The sequence below is a fragment of the Martes martes genome (assembly GCF_963455335.1).
Source record: "Martes martes genome assembly, chromosome: 8".
Classification (NCBI taxonomy): Eukaryota; Metazoa; Chordata; class Mammalia; order Carnivora; family Mustelidae; genus Martes; species Martes martes.
In genome coordinates this window covers 101715435-101727893 of record NC_137895.1, presented here as the reverse complement: position 1 = coordinate 101727893, position 12459 = coordinate 101715435, and the positions used below count along the sequence as shown (strand labels likewise).

At 50.5% G+C, this 12459-nt stretch overlaps 1 protein-coding gene across 1 annotated transcript in view; it reads right to left on the bottom strand.

Moving 5' to 3' along the window:
* The window catches only part of ANO2 (anoctamin 2), a 347947-nt gene that overhangs the window by 203824 nt on the left and 131664 nt on the right, over window positions 1–12459 (bottom strand). Inside the window, exon 10 of the mRNA XM_080812555.1 lies at window positions 10338–10402. Coding sequence (XP_080668681.1) covers window positions 10338–10402 — 65 coding nt within the window. The remainder of the gene's footprint in view (window positions 1–10337; window positions 10403–12459) is intronic.

The window sequence follows — 12459 nt, the reverse complement described above, 5'->3', positions numbered from 1 at the left end:
TTACACGGTCTCTTAAATCTCTTTCCCAAAACATGGAGTCTTCTTCCCAACTTCATGGTTAGATGTTAAACCTTCAGAGAAGGGCTAATATGTCCAAAGGTAGATACAGTCTCACAGGATTTGACAGAAAGATGTTAAGCCTTCAGAGAAGGGCTTCTATTCCAAAGGGAGATATGATCTCACAGGATTTGACAAAGAGGGGAGAGAGACCATGGCTTAAGCATGGAGAATGATCAAAGTGAAAGGAAAGGAACCCTGGCAAGAGGAATCTACATCAGGCTCATCAGGTGGGGCTTCCAGGGGACAGAGTGCCCATGAGTGGGGCAAAGAGACACCCTTGGTTTGATTCTTCTCTCCACCGAGCAGCTTACCTTCCTGACTAAAGAAGTTTACCTTCCTGAGGAGTGGGCAGAATATCAACCGCAAGAAATACCGCCATTTTGTTACTGATAACAGCTGGGAACCAGCCATTGCCCTTACCTTCATCCAGACTAAAATGCCCAAATAAAAAGCTAAAAATCCCTGTCCTCCAAGCCCCTCTCAGTCTCTCCTGTGTTCAGTTGAATACGGAGTCTATGAAAGAAACCAATGAGGCCGAGGCAACAACCCTGAGGCCTATGCCCCCAAGGACGATTTTCCTGAGTCCCTTCAGTGGGCTGGGTGACCCAGGCTAAGTGCCACATCTTCCACAGCCTGATTCAACCACTGTGCCAGGGACAAACCGCAATCCTTGGCAGATAGCCAACTACCCCATCTCTGAATATCTTGAGATGATCCCAAAGGTACTAGAGGACAGCAATCTCCTGGGCAGGGATCTTGAAGCTTTTTGTTTTGTTTTGTTTTGTTTCTTGCTTGTGTCTGTGACTTCCAGACCCACAAAATGCTGTGGTTTTCCGTTTCTAAAACAGAGGCATGTCCCTCTGCGAAAAGCCTGGGCGTGCCTGGCTAATTAAATTTAGCTATCTTGTGGTTGTTGTTGTAACGTGTGATCCGCCAATGTTATTCAATGTGTTAAGACGTTTTCTGTTTATGTTGGTTACATACCCATGTGGTGTGGGTGGAGAACATCACTCAAGGGAATATCATTAGCAGGAACAGGGAGCTCAAGGGTTCCAGAGCCACGTGGTGAGACCGTGGCTCCCGGGATCAAACAGTTGGGCTGTGTCCATGGTAACTGATCCGTATGCTTGTCCCCTCCCTCTTTCTAGGGCAAGATCAGTCCCTCAAATTTACCTGAAGTCCTTGACTCCCACAGACAGGCTTGCACCTGCCACGGCCAGCCTAGAGGTTTTGTGGAGAACAGATTCTCCTCTCTGTCAGAGAGAGAGAGCACGCACCAGGTCCAAAGGGGCTGAATAACTTGTCCAAAGTTTCCCAGAAAAGAAGGTGAGAAACTGCCTGCTCTCACCTCACAGCTCGGAGCACACACGTCCCCCAGCCATTGTATGCTGTTTTGCCACCTGCCTAACTTCCAGAGAAACCACCTGACAGTTGGTTCTCCCCTGTCATGAGGCCTCTGTCTGGGCTCTCTTCCCTCACTGTCTCAAACATCTCCTCCAACCACTGCCCATAGTCCTGTGCTTTCTTCTCAGCCCTTCCTCAGCCCCAGCCATTCTTGAGTCTCTCTGGTCAGCCTCTCCTGACCAAGAATGACTTCATTCAAGTCCTGTAAATCTCCCAACCATATTTCTTTTCACCTTCAAATCTCTGCTTTCTACTCCAAACTCATCAGTCCCATAAGTTGCTTTTTTTCTCTCACAAACCACACTAAATCCAGTTACTATCTCCTGGAAACCTTCTACCACCTGGGCCTGGCACATCAGCCTATAGCTGTGTGTGTGTGTCAGCTCCCTGCTGGGCACTCCTTACAGCTTGTGACCTCTATCAGCAGCGTTCCACTGTGAGCACCTTGTGTCTTGCCATGACACTCTGAGCTTCCTGCTCCTTGCCTCTTCTTTTAGCTTTGACACCAACACCAGGACAAAGTTCTTCAACCAGTAAACCCTTGATATAAAGATCCATCCTCACGCTATTAACAGACTCTGAGTTCTGTTTTAAGAAAAATCTCTGGGAGTCTGGATCTCTTGGGACCTCGCAGTGTCATACTTACTCTGGTCCCATCTCGGAGGCCCCCCGAGCTTCAGAAACATCATTTCATTCTCAGTGGGAAACAAAAAGAAGACATTACCATGACAAAGGCAGACCTTCCACAAAATCCCACACTGACAGGAGCCAGACTCCAGGACAGGCCACGGAAGAGTCTTATCTGGTGCACGGTGTGAACCTGGTTCCAAAACCTGCCACTGAGATCCAGCCACGTGGTGGTGGCGGCATGCAGGGAGAGACTCAGCTGACAAAAGAAGTGACCACTAATAACCTGACAGCATGGAAGAAGTCAGAACAAACGGACTATAAAAGAAATAAAAAGCATAGCATTCTCTGCTTAACAGAGGCACAAATGATCCTATCCAGCTCAACAAGCTGAGGAGGGGCCCATCATTCCTGCTAAATACAAGGGAATGCTCATAAGGACGATGCCATTGTAAAGCAGGGGTTGACCAGTAGCCCACACCAGTTTTCCCTCAGAGATTAACACCAGGGAGCTGGAGACCCAGCTTGCCTGACACCCAGCTGGATGAAGGGTTCTGTCACCTTCAGCCCCATGCTACAAGGGAGAAACATTGTCTCTAGAATCAGGCAGGCCTGGGTTTGATCCCAGATGGGTTGGCTCTGTGGCTTGGGGAAGCTCCTTATCTCTCGGAGCTCAGTATCCTCATCTGTAAAATGCAGGTAAGAATACCCACTTTGCAGGGTCATTAGGAGGCTCGGAACTCACTCACAAAGTGCACAGTCATGATACATTGATTCACAGTAAGGGAAAAAAAAAAAAAAGTCGGGCACCTGGGGTGGCTCAGTTGGTTACACAACTGCCTTTAGCTTAGGTCATGATCCCGGAGTCCTGGGATCAAATCCCACATCGGCCTCCCAGCTCCATGGAGAGTTTGCTTCTCCCTCTCATGCTTTCTCACTCTGTCTCTCTCTCTCAAATAAATAAACAAAATCTTTAAAAAAAAATAGTCTTACAATTATATTGTATTTGTCAAACTCATGAGTTGAAGGACTCTGCAAAATCCTGCTAGTGTAGGGAATATTAATCTTTTCCTCTAGGGAGCAGATAATACCTTTACTTAACCCTATATCCATCACCACAGTATCTGTGCAATACTTTATCACAGTCCACGAAATAATATCGTGGGCCATGTGGGACAGGTGTTATGATCCCTCTTTCATACCAAGGAAACTGAGGTTCGGAAGACAGTGTCTTGTCCAGACATTACATCAACTGGAAACAAAGCTGGAGCTGAAACTGAGTTCTTTTCCTTCTTAACCCATTGCTCCTAGCCTACAGGAATGTCCCTAAGCCCGAGCCTCAGGACTTAAACATGTGCACTCTCCATCCGTCCCCTAACTTCATCAGTGGCGGCCTCACTCCTCCATTTTCTTCCTGGATAGAGAGCTCTTATTTGTTTAAGTCTGTCTTCAGATGCATCCTCTCCAAATCTTTGATCACATTACTTTTCCTTCCCCGAAATATTTCCAGTCTGGCTGGGAGTTTTTTCTTTAGACATGATGACCCAAGTTAGACACATGTGAGGCTCTGGCTCTGCCATGATTTGTAAGTGATGTGATCCTAAAATGTTTCCTGGCAATTTCCAGGGTCTGTGGGTGCTGTAACACATCACATGGATGTTTCTAGAAAGAGTTATGGTCACCCCCAATAATCTTTGCCTGAGGCATAGCCAATTTAGATGACTAGTTTTGGGGGTCAATTTCCCCTCATGATCTTTTCCATATGCTATTTTTATAGCCTCACAGTTACTTTTTGTAAATTCCTCCATCAGTTTGTCCCTTCATTTCCCAGAAAAGCCTTGTGGTCATCTATAGGCTTAGAGCTTTGACTCTGAACTTCAGCTCCTTCAGAACGAGGCCAAGCTTAATTCATTTCCGTATGTCCAGCACCAGTGTCTGACATATGGTGAATGCAAAATATGTGTTGGTCCAACTACCCCAGGTGAGGTTTGCAGAGGGACCCTGCTCTGAGCTTCCCAGGCCAGGAAGTCCTGCGGAGAAGCATCGTGAGGATGAAGAGCCCATGTCACATGAGAACATGCAGAAAGGTCCGAGAGTAGACTGTGTGGAAGGAAAAAAAAAAAAAAAAAGCTCAGGTATAGGAGAACTGTTAGGAACACAAGAGCCAAGAGCTTTTTTTCCATTATTTAAAAGACTGAGCTTCAGGGAGATAACATGGAATCAAAAGGAGGGAGATCAGCAAAGTTCCTGCTCTGGCTCAATGGCTTCCTTATGGCTAGAAATGTCCAGCAGAGAAACAAGCTTCCCCCAAGGCAAGGCATTCGCTACTATAAGAAAAACGCAGCAGAAGCTGGGCACTTGCTAGAAAAATACGCCATGAGAGCAGGTCTCCATCCCTTCATTCCAGGCCCACGCCCTGAGGTGGCTGACCCGGAAGCACATTCCACCTCTGTGCCATCATGGTTCGGTCCCAGTGGTGCCCCGTATCTGAGAGATTACTGCTCATGAGGGCCCAAAGGGACATGGAATATAGAGCCCTGCCATGTATTTTTAGAATAAGAGCAGCCTCTCTTCCTCCCTGGGAAGTTGGACATAAGAGAGTCAAGGAGGAATGAGCTGCGAGCCAGACAGCCTGCTCCTTCCCCTGTTCTGCCCACGGAATTCTGGGTGGCCACGGGGAGCATGTGTGTGTATGTGTCTGTGCAACCTCCTGGTGCTGGGAATCCACCGTCTGTACCATATGGCTGATACCACAGAGAAAGATGAAGAGTTTGATCGGAAACAGGAGCCACCCTCCATGGAAGGCTGCTCTGAGGCTTGAGAGGCCTCCCTCGTAAGACCAAGCCAGTCTCTGGGCATGGAGTGGAGAGTACTTTGTTCCACCTCCTGGCAGGCCACAGGCCATGGGCTTTCCCCCTCAGAGGGGGCACACTGAAGGTCAGTGGCACTCGGCGGGGGGAGCAAGAGCCCTGTCACAGCTAGATTTAATAAACAGCCTGACTTATTTCCTGATCTGGAAAATGGGCCAGAACATAAAATCACAGAACATTACCATCCTTGTTTCAGCCTTGCCTCAACCAGCTACAGCCTGCTGTTCTGTATCTACCCTGTCCCCTCCCTCCCCCACTCCCAGAAGGAAAAGAAAAACATTCTTCAGGCCTACAAGGTACTATTTCTTTCCAGCCTGCAAAATGCTTCCCAGCTAAATCCAATACTTCAAATGTTGGGGACCCATGCAAAGACCAAGGTGCTAGTCCCACACTTCACGTCTCCTCGGTCTCCCCTCCCTGGGATCTAGCCTCACCTCCTTCCAACCCTGGATTCTCTCCCAAGTCACAGGGCAGAACGAGGGGCATGGGTCAGATTGGCACAGAATCTACACAGGTGAGGCTTCCAAGTCAACTTTTGGACCTAACCACTCGCAATCAACAGTCATGAAGGATCTGGCTTTGGGTCAGTGGCATTTCTGGCCATTGATAGCTGGCTAAAGAGTAAATCTGTACACAGGGCAGCCCAGGCTGGCCATGAAGACACATTTAGGTCCTTTAACCTCAGCCCTTCGGAAAGGAACATTCTAATTCAAATGCCTCCTCTTCTAGGAAGCCTTCCCTTATCTTGCTCATAGCAATTACTCTTCGTCCGTTGTTCTGCAGGATTATGTTTGTACTTACGTCCTCAGCCCTGTAAGCCCTCACTTCATCCTGCCTTGCACATGCCTACCTCCCTACATAACTGCTAGACCTTCAGGGCACAAACTCTACCTTACTCATCACCGCTCCTCCCCACGCTGCCTAACACAGAGACTGCGCACCATAACCATCAGTAAATGCTTACCGCGCTTGACTGAACTGCCTTTATAAATCCCAGAGAAGGATCAAGGAGGAGGCAGCAGGACTCAGGAAATAATTAATCACGGGTTGATCAACATTTTTTCCTCTCCATTCCCTCCCTCAAACCAGCTGCAGCCGGTCCTTCCTGAGCCTGGCCTGCTGAGAAGCCTCCTAAGAAAGAATGTGGCTTCCTCTGTCTTCCTTCTGGAGGGATTTGGATGGGTCACATTTCAGGAGGGTAGCAGTGGGGCCCAGAGACCAAGAGGGATGAATCCTATCACACAGCCTTCTAGCGGCTGTTCTGGAGAACACTAGCAACGATGAGGACCTTAGCCTTGCATAGGAGGAAGGAAAGGCAACAGCTGTGATGTCAGGCCTGCAGACTGGCTCCGCACAGACGGGGCTGGAGAGAGCTGGGCTTCTACAGTGACAGAGATGTGTACATAGCCCGGTGGGGGCACAGGATCATGCATCTTGCCATGGACCAGGCCCAAAGGCTTCTAAGATGGTAGGCCCCAGAGAAATCACTCTCAAGCCGCTGTGGAAGTGTTTGTACCTGAAGGCTTCAGGCCAGGACATTGCTAAGAGGATCCCGGAGCTGCCACATGGGATGGGTTTCGTGTCCAGGGCCTCACTCGTGAAGTGGGTATTCCTGAGAGGGGTGGGAATGAGGGAGAGCCAATCCATCACTCCTCTCCAGACCACAGTCCTGATTCCGTACGGCGAACGCTAGGCTGCCCGAGCATCACCCCCTTGGTGAATTCCCCAAAGCCAATGGGCTGTCATCGCGCTAAGCTTAGGGGACTTTTAGACCCCTCTTTTCCTTATACAGTCTGATGCAGGCAGTGGCCAGGGCTGAAAATAAAATTTTTGTAGCTCAGCTTCAACATAGCTAGGAGCTCAGTCAGACTCAGCTTAAAGCCTACTGCTTTGTCTCATCCGTATCAAAACCTTCCAACTAGGAAAATCAGCCTGTGAGCAGACATTAATTTTAGTGAAAAGACAGGTCATGGCCCTAACTAGTAGTGGATCACACCTGTACAAATCCAAAAGGCCCCAGGTCCCCAGGCTCCCCAGACAATAAAGGCTGTTTTCCTCCTGGGATATTGGGGAGTTAACCCAGGGCAGTATAGGCAAAAATCTACTTTTCTGGCTACGAGGACCCTCTTATGGCTCCTAAGGGACCAAAAGAGTCATTTCCTTCCAGCAAAGGCACCATTTCATCCACTGGCTTGGTCACAAGCCGTGTTTCTGCCAGGGCACCAGCACTGCTGGCTGCTAGTTCCCAGAGAGCTACTGTGAGTGGCGTCCCTGCTGGATGCCTCCCTGGGGAACTTTCCAGGCAACGGTTACACACACGTACACACACGCGCACACACACACGTACAGTCAGCTCAGGCCTACAGGCCCCACCCAAGCTTTCTAGAGCAAAGCTAGGATCCAGGGTTGGAGAGCCCTGTTGGGCTGGGAGACACCCATCAGCAGTCTCACAGTGCAGCCTGCTGGGCATGAATGAAGGTGCAGCAGCAGGACGCAGGGGTGAGGGGTGCAGGGAAGGGTGTCTGCTTCCTCTCTGTCCATTTCCAACACCCGGGAAAGGAGCCTCAAACCCCAAACTGCCAGTTTAGGCTTGAAGGCCTGTGGGAAGGGAAAGACAGCCTTGGGGCTTTCAAAATGCAAACAATACTCCCACCTCCACCGAAGTTTCAACTGCTCAAATGCTTTAGAATGTTCCAAATGTTCAGCATAAGAGAGGAGCCCTGGGGACCCACAGGAGGAATAGAAGCTCCATGCTGAAAACAAGGACTGAGTGTCCAAGGAAATAGGCGGGAGTACCTCTTGTGAGCTTCATATGAATTATCACGTCTAACTTATGTAAGACTCCCCTGCTTCAGCCAATCTTTCAGCACCAACACACGGGTACAATTTCTATGCGAGGCACCAGGAGGGTACAGTTCACCTTAGTAAGCAGCAATGAAACAGCACTGACACAGTGTGAGGGCCAGTGATAGCTCAGGGAAGGCAGCTGTGGTTGGGTGGGCTCTGTGGGTCCAGTGGGTCCTGACAGGTAGCGGCAGGAAAGATGGAGAAGCAGCTGGAGACAAAGGGCACGGAAAAACACCCACAGGACCTGGTGTCAGAGAGGGCAGTGGGCAGTGAGAAAGAGGGCAGAGGACAAAGAGGAGGGGAAGGAGGTAGCTTTGGCAGAATCAGAAAGAGTGAGCTGGGCCTTGGAAGGCAATGTAACGTGAGTCTCAGGAGGCGGCTGCTGAGTGTGGGTAGCCATTCCCGATACCCTGCACCCTCTTCCCCCTTCACGAACCCTCCAGCAACCTGCTCTTGCTTACCTGTCTCTGCTTACCCACCTACTACCTCCGCTTGCCCCTCTTGCCTCTGGCCCTTCCCTCTCTCCCCACTACTGCCACCTTCTCCCTCCAGCAGCTCCTTGAAGTCAGAGAGTTTCTTATACCACTGGGTAGACAGCAGCCCCCCACCCCCGCCCCGCAGGGCCCCTACATGCACACTACCCAGTGTCCCCTTCCGTTCCCCTCCAGCTGGCCTCCGAGAGGTGCCTGGGTCCCCAACCTTCTTCCCTCCCGGCCGAACCAGCCAAGCTGCTGGCCTCACCCAGGGACTGTGGGAGCTCCCTGAGCCATCTGATGTGTGAGGAGCAGTGGACAGTCTCCAGCTCTGCAGCACACCATGCCCCGTCTAGACAGATTTGAGCTCTGTGTCCTCAGGAACAGCCAGGCCCCAGAGTGGGGCTCTGCTCCAAAGGCAATTCTTCCCCTGCAGGTGAGGCTGCTTTGGTGGCCAAAACTGAGTGCACATTGGAGACATTTCCCACTTAGCTGGCGGCCAGTCACCTGAAGTCTCTGGGGAAAAGACAAGGCTCTCTGGTAGGGAGAATTCTTATTTTTTAATCTTATTTTTAAAAAAATGAACGAGTAGTTGGAGAAAACAGGCGACAGAGTGGGTGGCCACTTGGGATGCAGAGAGAAAGATCAAAGCCCACCAGGCACAGAGGAAATAGCCACACCAAGGCTGTGGCCCAGAGAACAGTCTAGGTGGCCCGTGCTCCATACAAGGCAGCCTGGGAACGGGAGGCGCGGGGTGAGGAAGCCTCAGTCGCAGGCACCCCATGGCCCTGCTCCGCGACCCCTGCACTGCAGTTAACGGTCTTCAGCTGGAACAAACACCTGCTGTCAAGAGACGTCCAACCGAGCTTCCAGTTCCCCAGGAGGGCCGTCATATCTCTGTGTGGGCGGTGAACCTACCCAAACGGCGGCCCCCAGGCTGCTTTCTTCTTCCAAGGAGAAGCTGGAGTTCCTCCCTCTGGACACAATCCTTCTGGCTGCTGCCCCTCTCACAATCCCAGCCCAGGGCAATTAGCCAGGAACACTCTCTGTGTTTACCGGCTGATTAATTAGCTCCTTCTAAGAGCCACAAGTGACTGTGTGATGGTGAGGTCATTATGTCAGGCATGGGGCCAAAAGTGCCCATCTTTCCCAAACGAGTATGCTACCAAATTTCCTCCCAGGTCCCTCAGTTCAACCTCCCATTTTTTTAACCCAATTTATGATAAACAGGATCCTGAAGACCGTGGAAAGATCATGGCTTGCCCGAAGAAGCAACAGGCCATAGTGGTGCGCCCAGTCTCCACTCCCATCCCAGTGGTTTCCCACCTCACAGTGCTGCCTCCCAACCTTCCAGCTGGGAAAGCAGCTCGGCTCAACAAGCCCATGGAGCTGCTAGAGCCCCCAACCCACTTTAGGCTAGTCAGACCTACAGCATTCTAGTAAGTTCTCTCGAAGGACTTTCACTAACATTTGGCAGAAGCTAGGGAAACTCCCAAGGTACCAGGACATCATCTGAGGGGCAGCACTGAAGGGAGGGATTCCAAGACCCTGTCTCTTCTCCCTTCTAATGTGAAGAAGCCATAAGAAACTGACATGCCCTCTCAGACCAGCCAGCTCATTCCTCATGAGATTTGCTGGGTCTCCCCTTCTCTGGTCCATGCTGTGGCCACTTGCTCATAACCTAAGAATCTGCTTCACCCCATCCTTCTCCAGGACAAATTTGAAGGGCAATGTGTAAGAGTGATAACTGCATTCATAGCTCCCCTCCACCCACAAACAGAGGAGCAGGCAGGGAAAGAGAGACCACAGTGCTAAAGACCTCAAGACGGAAGTCATGATGTATCCATTATGTTATCTGCCGCCTCACACAGACCCCAACCCCCCTCCCCACCCCTGAGCTGCTTCCCCATGTGTCAGACATACAGCAGGACAACACAGCCCAGAAAGGCAAGTCCCTCTGCTTGGCCAATAGCCAGCCAGGGGTTAAGAGGGTTGATGGGTATGTTTCAGCATTTGCAGCTCTACGGTCCTCCCAAGAGTGCCCCTCACACCTTACCTGATGAGGTCAATAGGTTGAAACTTATAGAACACTCCGTAGCGTGCCCATTCTCGATACAGCAGCTAAAAAGAGAAAAGGGAAACAGATTAGGGGTGGCGGGGGAAACCGTTCACCTTTCTTTTTGTTCACCTCAGCAAATCAGAATTTTATACCCCACAACCACCCTAGCAAGTCAAAACTGAGTCCCCAAAGCCCAACTTCTAGGAAAATTCTCCCAAAACATCCACAAGGAGGGTCTCCAACGGTGGGAGGCTATAGAGGCAGACTGCCCTTCCCCACGTACTAAAGGTGACCTTCCTGACACTCCAGGACAGACTCTGCTGCACCTGCCAATCATAACCCCACCTTCTTCACTCCTTCGCTTGGTTTAGTCCAGCAAAATGAGCCTGCTATGTTCCCTCATTCCTTCATGAAACAAGTGTTTCTTGAGCATCTACTACGTGCCAGACACTGGAGAGCACTGTAAACCAAAGTCATTGCTGCCGTAGAGCTTACACCCTGACATGTGGAAACAGAGAAACACGTCAACATACAGGATTTATAAATGCCACACAGAGAGCTAAATCAAAGCAAGGGAGCAGAACACGAAGGGCAGGGGAGTAGGGTAGGGTGCTATTTCAGACAGATAGCAAGGGAAGGCCTCTCTGAGGTGACAGCTGAGCTGAGACCTGAGGGAAGTGAGGGAACACACCTGGCAGAAGAACACTCTTCCTGTGCAAAGGCCCTGAGAAAAAGGGCATGTGGTATGTCCTGGGGGAAACAGGGAAGCCGTGTGGCCAGGGCAGCGTGAGCATGAGGCGAATAGGCAGAGACAGCATCAGAAGGTACTGAGGTGGCAGCTCACTTGGTGGTTTGCGGGCCACGCTAAAATCTTCGCACTCTGCAGGAAGCCGGGGGAGCCATGCAGCAGTGGGGAGAGACCACCCAGCTTGGACCGCAGATCGCTCACGCCAGCCGCCATGTGGAGAAGAGACTGAGAGCGACCATAGGAGCAGGGGTCTCTATAGCGGTCCAGGAGACATGCAAGTGGCCTTCCCCATGGAGGCGGTGACTGCGTGTGCTGTGGAAGAGCAGGTGGGGAATGACAGGACCAGGAGTTCAGTTTGGGGAGCATTCATTTGAGGCGCCCTGTAGGCATCCCCGTGAGGCCACTCAGTATGCAACTGGATGCAAGTGTCTGGATTTCAAAGGAGTGTCGACCTCCTAAATGTACAAGAAGATGAAAATTTGGGAAGTGTCTGACAGGAGATGATTTATAAGGTCATTGAGCTATGGATGCAACCAACAAGGGAGAGGAAGTAGGTAAAGAAGAAGCGTGACAGCGGGGACCTGGCATGGCGACCTTCAGAGGCTGAGGAGATGAGGGTCAGCAAAGGAGACACAGGAGCCACCAGGGATGTCCAGGGCTAGAAAGGTGGGGTGCACCAGAAGCAAAGGGACCGCTCGTCTCAAAAAGAAAACAATGTCCCACTGTGTCAAACACTGCTGACGGGCCAGTTCAGGTGAGAACAGAGAGGCAACCTCCAGGTTTGGTGACTTTAAGGTCACTCATGACCTTGATAAGAGTGGTTTCCATGGATGTGTGGGGGCAACGCCTGAGTGGAACACATTCTAGAAGTTACAGGAGGAAATGATGCACCCACACACAGAGGCGTGCCATCTTGTGATATCTGAACGGCAACTTTAGCAGAACTAGCACGTGGACAAAACCTAGGTGTCACCACCGGGGCAAATGGCATTTCAGTTTCAAACACTTGGCCGGCAGGCTTCACAGATTATCTGCAAGTAAATGAAGTAATTAAACATCATCTAGATATCCACGCTGAGAGACATCAGCACGTAATCAAATTTTATGTCTAGAATTGACAAGTCTGCAAGACACTGGCTATCTTGTCATGTTCTCTAGTCCCCTTACCCAGCACACAGAAGTCACAAGGCATTCTGACCAGGAGAACCTGCCCTAACCAGGCATTTTGGATAGCTAGTTGAATAGCAGGAGGTCGTCGTTTTCACCTCAGACCCTTTAAAGACATGATTTTTTTCACAAACTGACATAAGAACTGGCATTCCTACTTAATGGGTTCAGACTTTTATTGTCATAGTATCTCCCAGCAATGGC